At 43.7% G+C, this 17614-nt stretch overlaps 2 protein-coding genes across 2 annotated transcripts; both read left to right on the top strand.

The window, feature by feature from the left end:
* The first annotated feature begins 261 nt into the window (after nucleotides 1–261).
* LOC106571588 (heat shock protein HSP 90-alpha 1) lies at nucleotides 262–6218 on the top strand. Its single transcript, XM_014144832.3, has 11 exons — nucleotides 262–463; nucleotides 2386–2535; nucleotides 2744–3110; nucleotides 3277–3410; nucleotides 3591–3899; nucleotides 4025–4190; nucleotides 4313–4503; nucleotides 4620–4767; nucleotides 4884–5152; nucleotides 5254–5587; nucleotides 5835–6218. Exons 2-11 carry the CDS (start codon nucleotides 2386–2388, stop codon nucleotides 5942–5944), a joined length of 2178 nt encoding a protein of 725 aa, XP_014000307.2. The 5' UTR covers nucleotides 262–463; the 3' UTR covers nucleotides 5945–6218.
* A 459-nt stretch (nucleotides 6219–6677) lies between these two features.
* Nucleotides 6678–17481, top strand: hs90a (Heat shock protein HSP 90-alpha). Its single transcript, NM_001173702.1, has 11 exons — nucleotides 6678–6764; nucleotides 9561–9710; nucleotides 9999–10368; nucleotides 10530–10663; nucleotides 10963–11295; nucleotides 11494–11659; nucleotides 11762–11952; nucleotides 15706–15853; nucleotides 15951–16219; nucleotides 16436–16769; nucleotides 17007–17481. The coding sequence occupies exons 2-11, from the start codon at nucleotides 9561–9563 to the stop codon at nucleotides 17114–17116; spliced, it is 2205 nt and encodes a 734-aa protein (NP_001167173.1). The 5' UTR covers nucleotides 6678–6764; the 3' UTR covers nucleotides 17117–17481.
* Nucleotides 17482–17614: the final 133 nt, after the last annotated feature.

Here is a 17614-nt window from a genome sequence, read left to right as displayed (position 1 = left end):
GACATTGCTGACAGGTGTGGCCAAGTGGGCCAGGCCTGACACACTATCAGGACGCCTCGGGCCCCCGAATGGCAGGCACCCCTTATGACTGTGCTGCCCTATAAGGACACATGTGGTTTATGGCGCGGACCCCTCACAGCTTTCACTATCACCCCCACCCTACTGGTTATTTCTCTCTTACCCTGTACTGTAGTAGGACTGGGCATTCCTTCTGGAAGCTTCTGAATGGGGGCTTCGAGAAAGCTGCCCCTTGTATAAAAAGAATGGAGTAGGCCCAGTGGTCCTCAGATACAGAAAGTGAGAAGACATTCACCTGAAGCCATAGAGGATTAGGAGCAGTGAAATACAGAGATTTAAAGACTACATTAATCTGCAGAGGAACAGAAGAGACGCTCAGAGATTCAATCTACAGCGATCAGCAAACGAGAAGTGAAGCACTGGAGCTCATTCTTATCTATTCAAGGTAAGAGAGAGAGGGTATCAGGGAGAAAGGTAAACCAAATATGTAGCTACTTGCAATTCAGGGGCACAAGGAAGATCAATAGCCAATATTCTGGAAATACATTATGCATTGATATTATAAAGGTGAAGCACCAGCAGGAAGTAAGCAGCCTACAGTATGTTGGTACTCTAAATTGAATAATGTATCATGGGGATGAATTGCACTGTATTAATCTGAAATGGCATTAAATCAGTGAGGAGACTTTAAAGACAGTTACCCTGGATCTGGTAAAATCCTTTGCGAGTGCATGGCAAGAGAGGAGCACATGGCATGGAATATGACCCTGGTTAGAAGGAGTGAGGGACATGGCAGTTGAAGAGAAGGAAGAGAAGAGAGTCCTGGCAGCCAGCACAAATAATTATTACCATCAAGTTATCTATACCAAGTTAGTAAATTATGCAATTATCAGACCTGAAAGTGTCTCAGACCAGAAATCTACTGGTTCATGTAGTCAATTTGAGGCCAAGGACAAGGATGGATTCCTTTATTCATTCATTGAACTGGAAAAATGTGCTTTATGATCAAGCCTTTGATGTTTTTTATTGATAAGCAGCTGCTTTAGGAAAAAGTATCTTTCATGGGGAAGAGTGTTAACATCATTTGATGAATACTTCTCAGTATATGAGTGCTTTTAAACAATCATAACTTTAAAGAGCAACTCTAATATTTTAGCTGAAAGTGAATAACATAAAACCCTGTACTTGAGAGAAAAATGCAATGCTGAAGACACTCTATGGGTGGATTTACATTAGTAAAATATGTCTAGTGAGATCTATCTCTCTTCAACACCAGATTTGCAACTGTTCTGTTTACACTAGCCTTGGATGTGGTGTGGCAAAATCCACATTCTTGCTTAAAGTGTGACTGCAGCTATTAATTAACATACCGTATAAACCATAGTATATAGACAAACAAAATAAGGGTAGCAATTCAAACTATACAGGAGCTTCTCATCTAAACCATATTTCACAGTGTACATATTGCACACTTTATTAATGCAATGATTCACAAATGTGCAGATATTTTAAAAGCCTTTCATTTTCAATTTGGCTAACAGAGCAAATATGCTCTCTGCTGGTATTAAGGTCATTCTTGCAGGGATATGTGGTGTGAGAGAGCCATTGTCTTTACAGTGTACAAGTCCGAGGAGGATATGTTGTGTAGATGTCTTGCACACTACCTGCAGAGGTAGTGTGGGCGAAATCTCTTAAAAAGAGAGATTTGAATATAGATCCGTCTCTTTACACTAGACAAGTGTGTCTCCTGGACCCAGTTTGTGTCATTTAAGTAGTGTAGTGTGAAGAAGCTCTATTAATACAACTCTACATTACTCTATTCAAGCCAAAAGTCTTGCTTCATCTTAATCCTCCATTTCAAAGAAAGGGTATCACATGGCATGACTGCAGCTGTTGGCAAGAGGGTGTGAAAAGGTCTGGAAACTCCGACACGTTTTCAAATGGCAGAGGCCTTGATTGACAGATGTGGCCTGTGCAATAGGAGCCTCTGACGGAGGCCTGTAACAGGTGCCTCTATTCCTCAAAACTTCAATCCCTTATTGCCTCATTGTCATGTGGTCTGACTAGACTAGAGGCTGTCTACAAAAAAGCAGGTGTTTCTGGCTTTAAAAGCTGTAAAATATAAAAGTCCACATTTCAGACAATGACCATTTGCAAGCTACTATAAGTTGTATTATTTTTTATTTAGCTGAAGCAAGTTTATTGCAAAATGCAGAAAAAAGCCTTATGTGCTTTTCAAAAACATGTCTTCTGAATTAATACAATATTCATCCATTTTTAGGATAATAGAAGAACAATTAAAATCTAAGTGTTGAGGCATCAAAGTCTCCATCAGTACAAACTTTGCTATTTTGTTTCTCCTTCCAGATGCCAGAGAAAGCCGGCCACACCATGGAGGAGGAAGTGGAGACCTTTGCCTTCCAGGCTGAGATCGCCCAGCTGATGTCTCTGATCATCAACACTTTCTACTCAAACAAAGAGATTTTCCTTAGGGAGCTCATCTCCAACTCTTCAGATGTGAGTAGATTAATCATAATGCTGAATTGACCCTTGTAACATTTTACCTTAAATAAGCAACCACTTATACACTGCTCTCTGAGCCAGTATAGTAAAACAAGCTATATCCCAGAGTTAGCCTGCTAACCACTTTGTTAAATTCGCTCAAGGTATCAACCATGACACTTTTCTTTTGCCCTTGTGACCTCTTTTTGCCATGATCTGACAGGCTTTGGACAAGATCAGATACGAGAGCTTGACAGACCCCACCAAATTGGATTCCTGCAAGGAGCTGAAGATCGAGATCACCCCTGACCTGCGCACTCGTACCCTGACCCTGGTTGACACCGGCATCGGCATGACCAAGGCCGACCTGATCAACAACCTGGGAACCATTGCAAAGTCTGGCACCAAGGCCTTCATGGAGGCCCTGCAGGCTGGAGCTGACATCTCCATGATCGGGCAGTTCGGTGTGGGTTTCTACTCTGCATACCTGGTGGCTGAGAGGGTGACTGTCATCACCAAGCACAATGATGATGAGCAGTACATCTGGGAGTCTGCAGCTGGTGGCTCATTCACTGTCAAAGTTGACACTGGTAAGCCTCTTCAACAGTATTGATTAATATGCTGCTTCAATTACTTTTCTCCAATACAACACCATCAACCTACATCCTGGATCAGTTGAATCTTCTTTTCAACAATGTCATTCAAAAGGAAGTAAGCTTAGATCCAATGACTAAGTCTGATTTTTCTGATCCGAAGGCGAGTCCATTGGTCGTGGCACCAGAGTGATCCTGCACATGAAGGAGGACCAGTTTGAATACTGTGAGGAGAAGCGCGTCAAGGAGGTTGTGAAGAAGCACTCCCAGTTCATTGGCTATCCCATCACACTCTTTGTAAGTTCAAATAGAACTTTATATTTCTTTGGTTGTAACAATGTAACAGCATAATGGGGAGATTGACTGAAATCTGCTGTATAAACTAGGAAAGTAACCTGTTAATAAACGTGGATCCAAACATTGCTCCCCATACTGGACAAATCCTACAACTTTTTAATAACAAACATTTTCGTCCAGGTGGAGAAGTCTAGAGAGAAGGAGGTGGACCTTGAGGAGGGAGAAAAGGATGAGGAGGCTGATAAAGATTCTGCAGCTGAGGACCAAGACAAGCCCAAGATCGAAGATGTCGGTTCTGATGAGGATGAAGACACCAAGGATTCCAAGAACAAGAGGAAGAAGAAGGTCAAGGAGAAGTACATTGACGCAGAGGAGCTGAACAAGACCAAGCCTATCTGGACCCGTAACCCTGATGACATCACCAATGAGGAGTACGGAGAGTTCTACAAGAGTCTGACCAACGACTGGGAGGACCACCTGGCTATCAAGGTGAGTCTCTATGATGGCAAACTGAAAATCAAAACTCAAGCATTATGGGTTTGTCTTGATCCAACCTATGAATTAATATATTAGTATGACTGTATGAGTCAACATTTATCTCATTATTCCCACAGCACTTCTCAGTGGAGGGCCAGCTGGAGTTCCGCGCTCTGCTTTTTGTGCCCAGGAGGGCTTCCTTCGACCTCTTCGAGAACAAGAAGAAGAAGAACAACATCAAGCTGTATGTGCGCAGGGTGTTCATCATGGACAACTGTGACGAGCTGATGCCAGAGTATCTCAGTGAGTACTGTACCTTGAACCTTTAGCCTTTCATGGATACCTCCTCAGCACCTCACTCAAGCATGACATTGAGTAAAGATGTAAGTAAGATGTCTGACCAGTTGCCATTGTCTTATCTCCAGACTTCATCAAGGGTGTGGTGGACTCTGAGGATCTCCCCCTGAACATCTCCAGAGAGATGCTGCAGCAGAGCAAGATCCTCAAGGTAATCCGCAAGAACCTGGTCAAAAAGTGTATGGATCTTTTCATCGAGCTCTCAGAAGACAAGGACAACTACAAGAAGTTCTATGAGCAGTTCTCCAAGAACATCAAGGTAAGGTCTTCCTCCCTTTGAAATGGATTTTCCAAGTTCCTGCAACTCTTCCACCAAAACTTCTCCTTCTCTTTTTGAGGGACCTTTAGCTTGAACATTTTCCATCTTTCCATTAGCTGGGAATCCATGAAGACGCTCAGAACCGCAAGAAGCTGTCAGACATGCTGCGCTACTACACCTCCAACTCCGCTGACGAAATGGTCTCCCTGAAGGAGTATGTTTCTCGCATGAAGGACACCCAGAAACACATGTACTACATAACTGGTGAGCTGCTATCCATTTTCACTCTCCATTATCCTTCCTTTGTCAAATCCATGTGACATAAAAAGACATCATAAAACCAGGGAAATCTCTGTTAATAACTGTGTATCCTCTTCTAGGTGAGACCAAGGAACAGGTCGCCAACTCTTCCTTTGTGGAGCGCATCCGCAAGGCCGGCTTGGAAGTGATCTACATGATTGAGCCCATTGATGAGTACTGTGTCCAGCAGCTGAAGGAGTATGATGGCAAGAACCTGGTCTCCGTGACCAAGGAGGGTCTGGAGCTGCCTGAGGATGAGGATGAGAAGAAGAAGCAAGAGGAGCTGAACACTAAATTTGAGAACCTCTGCAAGACAATGAAGGACATCCTGGACAAGAAGATTGAGAAGGTAGAAGCACAACTTACCTGAACCCAATCCCTCTGCAATGTGTTTACGCCTTTTAATAACATACCACTTCATACACAACTGTCAATGTCTACTAATCACAGGTTTCAGTTTCCAACCGCCTGGTCTCCTCCCCCTGCTGCATCGTCACCAGTACATACGGCTGGACGGCCAACATGGAGAGAATCATGAAATCTCAAGCTCTCAGAGACAACTCCACCATGGGCTACATGACAGCCAAGAAGCACCTGGAGATCAACCCAACCCACCCTATTGTCGAGACTTTGAGAGAGAAAGCTGAGGCTGACAAGAACGACAAAGCTGTAAAGGACTTGGTCATCTTGCTGTTCGAGACTGCTCTATTGTCTTCTGGGTTCACGCTGGACGACCCTCAGACCCATGCAAACCGCATTTACAGGATGATTAAGCTTGGCCTGGGTGAGTTGCTTTTCCTTAATGCATTATTTGCCCTCAACTTTTATCTTGGTTGATGGGGTTTAAAGGCTCCTCCTAGAGCAATTTACAGTACAGGTCTGCAAACACCAAGTAACTTACAGAACTATCATGGTAGTACAATGGTTAGGAATATGGCTTTTGTTTTTCCCATACTTTGGCTGTCTGAATAGCAGATTGTACACCATGTGAATATGTTTTTCTAATGTGGGCTATTTCTTCCCCTCTACAGGCATCGATGGTGATGACTCAGCAGTGGAGGAAATCCTCCAGCCCAGTGAGGATGACATGCCTGTCTTGGAGGGAGATGATGACACATCAAGAATGGAGGAAGTTGACTAAAGATATATCAGAAGAACATCATTTTTAACATTTTTAACATTTAATTTTTTAAGTTACTTCGTTGTGTCCCAAATAGACTTTACATTTTACATGACTGTCGAGTCATGGGGAAAGTATTGTAATTAATTTATCATAATTAATGAATACCATAATCATATAGTATATCTGCTGCTTTCAACCCTATTCAACTGTAAAAGTCAACAGGGATGTCTTTTTCTATTTATTTTCTATGAAAAACGACAAGGTTTATAATAAAAAAATATTTTGAAACATATTTCACGTTTTCTCTTTATCAAATAGTCTGGATTATTGTGATGGCATGTTTATAATTCAATACTTGACTATCTATTTTGCATCTTCATTCATACTTTTGCAATCACCCTACCCCCATAAGAGCTCCCTATATTTCAGATCTTTTTAGAGTAGACTTTTAGGTGAAAAGTTTATCTTAATCATGAAATCTTGTGAAGGTCATGAATGATGATGAATATCCCAGGTACACTATGTACCCACTGTACGAATTTGATATCGCCACGCCCATAGACCCGCCTTCACCATAGAGGTAAATGTAGGAGGGGCGTGGACAGAGAAACTGTAGGGTTTGATTGATATTCCATCGCTCCTCTCAGTGTACACGCTCATCCTACACAGTAGAATCGTTAGGAAGATTCCAGACTGTTCTGGAAGCTGATTTCTCGAACACTCTCAGCGTCTATAAAACCTAGCCAGTTATCCCCTCTCCATCTTCTCCGATAGCTGGCTAGGTTTCGTTTCTTTGGCGACCAACTTCTGAAGAATTCAGGGATATTTCCACAACAAGGTAAGACATGAAAGAACATTTATGTTCCAACACGATGATGCGAGTGTCATTATCCAATTAATATAGTCAATGGAAGTTTAAAATATCAATATAATTTAATAAAATAACATTTTAACTATCAGAATATTCCACTCAAAAGTATTTTACATTTTGTTTCCTAATTTGTAGATCTAACGACGTTATTTCAGAATAGGCTACCACATTCTCTATTAAAGTTGACCTGTAAAACCTATGCCAATACATCCACATTTGGGTCTTGACTGCCACACATGGTTTGATAATCCTTTTCAGATAATTATTTTCATTCACGTCACTTCACTGTCGACATGACAACTATCCATCACATTTTGGCTAATATTTATTCAAATAGGAAATTCATAAAGATTCACATTAAAACTCGTTATGGTACCCGGTCTCGAGATTGAGAAAGGATGGAAACGTATGATCGATCGTTCTGGTAGTTTCTAGAATCATGTTATTTGCCGCGCGAACCGGCAGGGGGAGTATGTTTGGCCGTTGCGCTTGGTCAGTTTACACTGAGACATGGCATAATGAATGAAAGCCAATGAAATATATCCGTCCCTCTAAAAACTGTGCATCATCATTATGGTTGGTACTTACATAGTCTACCAGCAATGTGGAATGTATAATATTTGATTACATTTTCTTATATTCTAGTGTGCCTGTCCAGAGTACAAAATGATCAATTTATGATGTGCCTATCAATTTCCTTACAAGGAATTTATTTCAGTTTATTGGAGAAAATGTTCCTAAAAAATAGAAGCAGTAAGCTCACCACATGGCAAGGACCTATGGCTTCTCTGCTGTTGGTTTGCACTGGGTGGATTACAGTAATTAAGTAAATTCAGCAGTGATAATGAGGACAGTCTGTTACACCACCTGTTTGTCATAGTTTTAAGACTGAAACTCACTGTCCGAATGGCAGTTCCGGCATTGTCCAATGATTTTGAGAAAACTATTATTGTGCCGGTGACATCTCTACTACACTCTTAGAAAAAAAGGTGCTATCTACAACCTGAAAGGGTTTTTCCACTGTCCCTATAGGAGAGCCCTTTGAAGAACCCTTTTTGGTTCCAGGTAGAACCCTTTTGGGTTCTAAGTAGAACCCTCTGTGGAAAGGGTTCTACATGGAACCAAAAAGGTTCCACCTGGAACCAACAAGGGTTCTCTTATGGGGACAGCAGAAGTACCCTTTCGGAACCATTTTTTCTAAGAGCGTAGTGAGTCTCACTGATTCCCGTTGACCTGAAGTAGGCTTGTGGACGGACTATCATAACCATACTGTGACTAACATGCTGATAAATAGTCGTTTATTTGGGGATGGAATTTTTGATGGTTGCAAGGGGCTGTTTGCTTTAAGTCAGATAGCACAGCCAAAGGAGTGATGCAAGCTGTCAGAAAACAATGCAGTGCCAGGGCGTTGTGTAGTGTTGTGCCTCCTTCTTAGTATGTGCTTACGCTTAACCCTTATTCATGACTCCAGTTCCATTGTATTACATTGACCTATTGGACGCCCCCTTTACAGTGCCTCTTTAAACTGAAGACGAGGTGGGCGATAAAACTACGGAAAGCCATTCATTTCCAATGGAAGAGAAGCAAAGTGGGTGGAGGACCTTTGGGGCGATGCGAGCATGGGCGATTAACGTGAACTGAGCAGCACCAAGATACTCTCCAAGTTGGGGAGAGCTGAACATTATGCAAATACTCCACGAATTTCCGGCACGCTCGTTTCTAAACCCAGAGGCGTAACATCGCAAGACTTCCAGGAACGCTTGCGAAACAGACCAAACAGACTAGGCCGAGGTTTGGGAAATCAATGAGAAAAGCATAAAATTCTTCCTCGGTTGTTAATTACCTCGAAATCAAAAGGCCCAACGTAGATTCGAACCAATGTCTTAAGTAGTTGAACATGTTTTTACTCCAAGCAATCTGTGAATGTGACAAACTGACACGTTTCATTTTCGTCGAAAACAACTTTATATTGAAGGAGTACCTTTGATTCGAAGACCCGATTACATATTTTGCGCATGAGCTTTGCGAGCCGACGTCACCATGACAATGCCTACAAGGATGATCGGGGATTTTGATTGGAGAAGCAGTTTTTGCCTATATTCATGCTGTACTGTCTTAGTTGAGTGTGGCGAGGCGAAATATAAGTGCTAGTTAAAACGATCTGTCAGCCTTGTGAGAGAAATGCTCCGACGCTGCTCCAATGCCTTCCACTCGATACATTTGGAACTTAGCTTTCATTAAGCAAGAAATCATTTTTAAAATACAAAAGATACACTTACTGTACGCAGTTTAGGAAAGTTGCACCTGGCTGTATTTTCAAGAACACTGCCTCCAACCGAGATTACACTTCCTCCCCTCCAATTTTTGCTTCAAACTTCTCCTATGGAGTGTATCTGGGGAGGAAGTTTCGTATCTCGGCTTGGGGCTGTTTTAAACAATTATGCAGGGTGCAACCAGGATGCAACTTTGCTGAACTGCTTACAGTAAGTGCATCTTTTGTTTTTGAAATATTATTTATTGCTGTTATGAAAGTTAAGTTCCAAATGGTTCCAAAACTGTACCACAAGCAATGATTATTAGTTTCTAAATGTTAAAACAGAGCTTTGGGATTGTAGTTCACATGGAACCAGCTGTTCTCTATACCATCAGCTGAGAACCTAAGACGGGGACCGGCTGTAAGCCACCTTGGGCCCCCTTGTCTCCACAGTGTGTTTACAGTATATTCATTCAGCGTGTGTTTGTGTGTGTGTTGTGTCTCCACAGATGCCGGAAGCCCATGACACCCCGATGGAGGAAGAGGCAGAGACCTTTGCCTTCCAGGCTGAGATCGCCCAGCTGATGTCCCTGATCATCAACACTTTCTACTCAAACAAAGAGATTTTCCTTAGGGAGCTCATCTCCAACTCTTCAGATGTGAGTACTTCAGGCACCACAGGCGTTTGTTTAGACTACTTGGTAGTTTAGTATTATTTGATGATTTACAAAATACACACAGGCATATTACTTTAATTACTTGTTTATTACACCACTATTCATATTTTATTACATATCTATAGATAGTTTATTAGGAGCTATTCATATTTTATTACATAAAATATTGACTTAGCCTGCAGAATACATTTACATACAATTAAGAGTTTTGTTAATCTATTGATGTCAAAAGACAGATTTATTTAGACCTATGTATTTTCATTCAACTAGGCTCTAGACAAAATCCGCTATGAGAGCCTCACAGACCCATCCAAGATGGACTCTGGCAAGGACCTGAAGATCGAGGTCATTCCCAACAAGGAGGAGCGCACCCTGACCCTGGTTGACACCGGCATCGGCATGACCAAGGCCGACCTAATCAACAACCTGGGAACCATTGCAAAGTCTGGCACCAAGGCCTTCATGGAGGCCCTGCAGGCTGGAGCAGACATCTCCATGATCGGACAGTTCGGTGTGGGTTTCTACTCTGCCTACCTGGTGGCTGAGAGGGTGACTGTCATCACCAAGCACAATGATGATGAGCAGTACATCTGGGAATCATCCGCTGGCGGATCCTTCACCGTCAAAGTCGACACGTCAGGTAAGGACAGATTATAGTTGTACACGTAACTTAACCAGAGCTTACATGTTATATAAATTGTGTGAACTGAAGAGGAATGTAGGCCTACAGTTACAGACTGTTGTTCCCCTGTTGTGGTCTGTTCTAAACACTGACTATACTCCCATGTCACTCTACTATAGCTGAGTCTATTGGTCGTGGGACCAAGGTGATTCTGTACCTGAAGGAAGACCAGACAGAATACTGTGAGGAGAAACGGGTCAAAGAGATCGTGAAGAAGCACTCCCAGTTCATCGGATATCCCATCACACTCTTTGTAAGAGCTAGCAGGCATGAGATAGTGGAAACTCCAAATTGTTGTACTCCATCTGAAACTTTCTTTCAGGTTTGCATAAAAGAGGTGTCAAGGGAGGGGTTAGGAGTTGATTTCAGATTGGACAAGTAAATGACTGGATGATAAATTGATGCTGATATTTCACTTTTAGCATTTTTATATTGAATGAAAAACAGGCACAGTGACTGAAATATTTCAGACAACTACCCACCTAAAGTCAGCTACATTACATCAACACAATGAATGTGTCCCCTAACATTCTCATGATCCTCTCTGTTCAGGTGGAGAAGGAGCGTGACAAGGAAGTGAGTGACGATGAGGCAGAGGAGGAAGAGGAGAAGGAGAAGGATGGGGAAGAAGGAGAGAAGAGAGAGGTTGACAAACCCGAGATCGAGGACGTAGGCTCAGACGAGGAGGATGACCATGACCATGACAGCGCATGCGGTGACAAGAAGAAGAAGAAGAAGAAGATCAAGGAGAAATACATTGACCAGGAGGAGCTGAACAAGACCAAACCCCTGTGGACCCGTAACCCTGATGACATCACCAACGAGGAGTATGGAGAGTTCTACAAGAGTCTGACCAACGACTGGGAAGAACACCTGGCTGTCAAGGTGAGGATATTCTATTCATATTGGCCAACAGAATAAGTTCCCACACTGTTTATTTACTAAGTTTCCCTCGATGATCTGTGAAGTCATAGATAGTACCAGTATTAGTCTGTTGATAATGGGTGAGGTCATTTCATAATGACAAATATACATGTACATTAAGGTTTCAGCAGTTGGCCTTCTGTTTGTTTACTTACACAGCACTTCTCAGTGGAGGGCCAGCTGGAGTTCCGTGCCCTGCTCTTTGTGCCTCGCCGTGCACCCTTTGACCTCTTTGAAAACAAGAAGAAGAAGAACAATATCAAGCTGTATGTCAGGAGGGTCTTCATCATGGACAACTGTGATGATCTTATCCCTGAGTACCTCAGTGAGTCAGACAGAACTGAAGTAGATGCTCACATAGATCTGGGAAGGAGCTATAATCTAATTGAGAAGATGTCTGACCAATTGTCTCTGTCGTTCTCTCCAGACTTCATCAAGGGTGTGGTGGACTCTGAGGATCTCCCCCTGAACATCTCCAGAGAGATGCTGCAGCAGAGCAAGATCCTCAAGGTGATCCGCAAGAACCTGGTCAAGAAGTGTATAGAGCTCTTCACTGAGCTCTCAGAGGACAAAGAAAACTACAAGAAGTACTACGAGCAGTTCTCCAAGAACATCAAGGTCAGTTTCATACTCTCAGTTTCATACTTTAGTATAGAACATAGTAATAATGGATTGCATTATTTATAGAGATTCTCACCAGTTCTTTCTTACAATTGATGTTGCAGCAGCACCCACCACATGGGTGATACAGGGCAGCCATTTTGTGCTAGCAGGCTCACCACACTTCAGCTTTCATCATTACGTAACATTGCCTTAAAGGTCAACCTAAACTGAATTTAGGATGCATTGTATTTAGTGGTAGACATGATCTAGGTGGACACTATGATGACCCTTATCATCACCTATTCTTTTAAGAATCTTTGGGGAACATTCTGAATGGTGTAGTTGTTGAATGTTCCACTAACCTTTAACTGGTCACCACCCGACTGATCCCCTCGCCATCTTGTCTCCTCTAAACCTGATATAAGCGGCTTAGGGCCCAGTCCTTTACAGAGTTCCTTACCATCATCTTCTGGCTTTCTGGAGTGTGTTTAAATGACTAGACAGACTATGGCATATCGTTACAGTTATTGCATATGTCTTAAGGTAAACCTTGGATTCCATGTAGAAACAATCTGCAGGGGGTGCACCTTTCTCATGTCTGCTGAAATTACGTGAAATCTGTCTGGTTTTAATCTTAAAGGGCACGTTTACCCCTTTATATATTTTTTGCATAAGTACACTAATTACAGTCAGAAAAACCTTACTGACAAGTCAGCAACACGCCCCTTGTTGGTATCATATTTACAAAACTTGGGTTACTTCCTGGAAAATGTCAAATTCTTGTAACACAAAGATATTTTTGGGAAGAGTTATTTAACCTTTTACTGCAGTGGGATAAATCAGGATCATACAGATTGATTATTGGTAGTCTTAAACAAATCTACTTTGAAACAAGAGTATAAACATCACACACATGGTTATGGGCTTAAAAAAAGATTTAGAGTTGAAATGTATTCAATTTTGAGTTTGCATCTGTAACGTGTACGCTGGGATTCGGGAAGCAAGTATAGAGAGTGTATTTAATTAATAAATGAACATAGAACAAAACAAGAAACACAAGTAGCGTACAGATTTGGAACACATCAGTCAGTAACGCCTAGGGAAAGAACCAAAGGGTGTGACATGTATAGGGAAGGTAATCAGGAAGGTGATGGAGTCCAGGTGATGGAGTCAGCCGATGTCACAAAGTGCTATACAGAAACCCAGCCTAAAACCCCAAACAGCAAGCAATGCAGATGTAGAGAAGCACAGTGGCTAGGAAAAACTGCCTAGAAAGGCAGGAACCTAGGAAGAAACCTAGAGAGGAACCAGGCTCTGAGGGGTGGCCAGTCATCTTCTGGCTGTGCTGGATGGAGATTATAACAGTACATGGCCAAGATGTTCAAACGTTCATAGATGACCAGCAGGTTCAAATAATAATAATCACAATTGTAGGGGGTGCAACATGAGTAAATGTCAGTTGGCTTTTCATAGCCAAGCATTCAGAGTTAGAGACAGCAGGTGCAGTAGTGAGAGAGAGAGAGCACGTCCGGTGAACAGGTCAGGGTTCCATAGATGCAGGCCAGTTGAAACTGGAGCAGCAGCACGACCTGGTGTCTGGGGACAGCAAGGAGTCATCAGGCCAGATAGTCCTGAGGCATGGTCCCAGGGCTCAGGTACTCCGGGAGGGAGAGGGAGAATTAGAGGGAGCATACTTAAATTCACACAGGAAAAATACTTCCGATATAAAACACAAACTATTGCAGCATAAATACTGGAGGCTGAGACAGGAGGGGTCGGGAGACACTGTGGCCCCTCCCGACAATATCCCGGACAGGGCCAACCAGGCAGGATAACCTTCACCCACTTTGCCAAAGCACAGTCCCCACACCACTAGAGGGATATCTTCAAACCACCAACTTATTACCCTGAGACAAGGCTGAGTATAGCCCACGAAGATCTCCCCCACGGCACAAAACCGAGGGGGGCGCCAACCCAGACAGGAAGATCACATCAGTGACTCAACTCACTCAAGTGATGCACCCCTCCCAGGGACAGCATGGAAGAGCGCCAGTGACTCAGCCCCGTAATAGCGTTGGAGGCAGAGAATCCCAGTGGAGAGAGGGAACCGGCCAGGCAGAGACAGCAAGGGTGGTTCGTCGCTCCAGTGTCTTTCCGTTCACCTTCACACCCCTGGGCCAGACTACACTCAATCATAGGACCTACTGAAGAGATGAGTCTTCAATAAAGACTTAAAGGTTGAGACCGAGTCTGCGTCTCTCACATGGATAGGCAGACCATTCCATAAAAATGAAGCTCTATAGGAGAAAGCCCTGCCTCCAGCTGTTTGCTTAGAAATTCTAGGAACAATAAGGAGGCCTACGTCTTGTGACTGTAGCGTACGTGTAGGTATGTACGGCAGGACCAAATCGGAGAGATAGGTAGGAGCAAGCCCATGTAATGCTTTGTATGTTAGCAGTAAAACCTTGAAAATCAGCCTTAGCCTTAACAGGAAGCCAGTGTAGAGAGGCTAGCACTGGCGTAATATGATCAAATGTTTTGGTTCTAGTCAAGATTCTAGCAGCCGTGTTTAGCACTAACTGAAGTTTATTCAGTGCTTTACCCAGGTTGCCGGAAAGTAGTCTAATCTGAGTCTGAGATGCTGGTGCGCGTAATGATGTGACAGGTGTGCGTAATAATAAGCAGACTGGCGACCTCGAGCGTTGGAGAGATAGTATACGTGAGAGTACCCCCTCCCTGACACGCGGCCCAAGCCACATGACACCGACCAGAGGGACGGTCCCGGGACCAGGAGCGAGCCGATCGCTTCTGCAGAGGCGCGGGAACCTGTTGAGCCGGCTGAGGCGTGGGAGCCTGACGAGCTAGCTGAGGCATCCTCGGCAGACTCGGCTACTGTCGCTTAACGGGCCAACCGAGTCTTGTAAACCTGACGAGCCCGCTGAGGCACGGAAGCCTGACAAGCCAGCTGTGGCATCCTGGTTGCTCCAGTAGCGGCACCTGGTCCCGGCGTCACCTACAAAAACACTCCCTGATGCGCCCCTTTGGTGAGGTGATATTCTATAACGTGTACGCTGGGAAGCAAGTACAGGGAGTGTATTTTATAAATAAATGAACATAGAACAGCCGGCTTGTCGGGCTCCCACGCCTCAGCTGGTTCTACAGGTTCCCGCGCCTCAGCAGAGGCGACCGGCCCGCTCCTGGTCCCCGGGACCGTCTCTCTGGTCAACGTCCTGTGGATGGAGCCACTTGTCAGGGAGGGGGGGGGGGGGGTACTGTCACATCTACTCCCACTCCCCCTCTCTGGCGCTCGATGTCGCCAGTTTATTCATTACCACGCACACCTGCCACCATCATTACATGCACCTGCGCTTCATGAGACTCACCTGGACTCCATCAACTTCCTGATTACCTTCCCTTTCTGTCACTCCCTTTGGTTCTTTCCCCAGGCGTTATTGACTGTGTTCCATGTCTGTACGCTACTTGTATTGTGCCATGTTTGTTTATATATGAAATATTCACTCCCTGTACTTGCTTCTCGACTCCTAGCGTACACGTTACATCGTCCCAATATTACACTTTATATACATCACATTAGACTGAAATAACAAAACTGTTTGACATAGAAACACTAGATTTTCATAGTTTTATCATCTTTATTAATTATGAAAAATATTAATACAATTCCACCCATGAGGCCAAAGAGGGCGGTTTTTGTCATTGACTGCAGGAAAGGGCTACATAACCTCTCCTGTGTTTTCTCTCTCACAGCTGGGGATCCATGAGGACTCTCAGAACCGTAAGAGGCTGTCAGACATGCTGCGCTACTACACCTCAGCCTCAGGGGACGAGATGGTCTCCCTCAAAGACTACGTCACACGCATGAAGGAAACCCAGAAACATATCTACTACATCACTGGTGAGGAAACACACTCCTCTCTGTACAGTCCAGTTCATAGGTTGTCACATGATAAGAACCTGGTTTCTCAAGTTGCTATAACTACTGCATGTTTCAGGCGAGACCAGAGACCAGGTGGCTAACTCTGCATTCGTGGAACGCCTTCGAAAGGCCGGCCTGGAAGTAATCTACATGATTGAGCCCATTGATGAGTACTGTGTCCAGCAGCTGAAGGAGTATGACGGCAAGACCCTTGTCTCTGTGACCAAGGAGGGTCTGGAGCTGCCTGAGGACGAGGACATGAAGAAGAGGCATGAAGAGCAGAAATCTCAGTTTGAGAACCTCTGCAAGATCATGAAGGACATCTTGGAGAAGAAAGTGGAGAAGGTAAGAACGCTTAATCACATTGCTTACATATATCATGTTGCTGAAGGGGTCCTTTATGTTAAGACAAATGTCAGGAGGCTTGACATTACCTTAAAAATGCCACCAATATTTGCCACTGTATTTACATGCTCACTGCCAGTACAACAATTGCCTGATTCAATGTTCTGATCATCTCCCTAATAACCAACCTCTCCTATCTTCTCCCCCCCTTTATAGGTGACAGTGTCCAACCGCCTGGTCTCCTCTCCCTGCTGCATCGTGACCAGCACCTATGGCTGGACGGCCAACATGGAGAGGATAATGAAGGCCCAGGCCCTGAGGGACAATTCCACCATGGGCTACATGGCTGCCAAGAAGCACCTGGAGATCAACCCAGACCACCCCATCGTGGAGACCCTGAGGCAGAAGGCAGAGGCTGATAAGAATGATAAGTCAGTGAAGGACCTGGTCCTTCTGCTGTTTGAAACGGCTCTGTTGTCCTCTGGGTTCACCTTGGATGACCCTCAGACACACTCCAACCGCATCTACAGAATGATCAAGCTAGGACTGGGTGAGTTAGTTTGCTCAAACAAGGACCATGTTTGCTGTCAATATGATCAATGCTAGCCCCTTGTCTGTACTCCTTTTGTGTTTGCTGATCTGAAGGACCCATGTTGGTGTAATCAATATGGTCATGGCTCCATCTAGCCCTCCTTCATTTTCTCAGCATTAAGTGGTCTAGATATGAGAGAACATTGTTTAAGGTTCAGTAACTGACAGACTCTATTCCCTCCCTTCCCCTGTCCAGGTATTGACGAGGATGACCTGACCCCCGAGGAGCCAACCTTAGCCCCTGTGGAGGACATGCCTCCCCTGGAGGGAGACGAGGACACATCCAGGATGGAGGAGGTTGACTAGACCAACTGACTCAGCTGCAGTGTTACTGTAACTACACCAGTTTGCTTTTACACTGGAAGTGTTGTAAATTAAGACAGGATGACTTTGATGTTTGTTCATGAACCTGGAATTTCCCCCCTTCTCGATCCAAAAATCCCTTGACCCGCATTGGTCACATACAGTTTAGATTCATTCCCATAAGTGTTTACCTTTTTCTTTTGAAGGAAAACAAGAGCCTGTTTTTGTATCTTGAGTTGTATCAATGATTTTTTTTATTGACATTCCAACTTTCTTTTGTGTGTTGACTTGACTGTAAATATTTTCTGAAATTGATACTGTAACTTGAAATGGTGGGACCCCAAAATAAAGTTGACCATGTTAACCAATTCCATTGCTTCATTTTCGCTATTTATGTTGTTGAATGAAATTAGCTCTTAGAGGTTTAGTTAGATACTGTACAAATACTCAAGTTTGAGGTGATGAGATACAGCTTATTTGGTCACTTTGCATTACAATAAT

Source organism: Salmo salar, chromosome 15 (genome assembly GCF_965601325.2).
Source record: "Salmo salar chromosome 15, fSalSal1, whole genome shotgun sequence".
Taxonomy (NCBI): Eukaryota; Metazoa; Chordata; class Actinopteri; order Salmoniformes; family Salmonidae; genus Salmo; species Salmo salar.
Note: the sequence above shows the minus strand (reverse complement) of the source record. Positions and strands in the feature narration are given on the sequence as shown.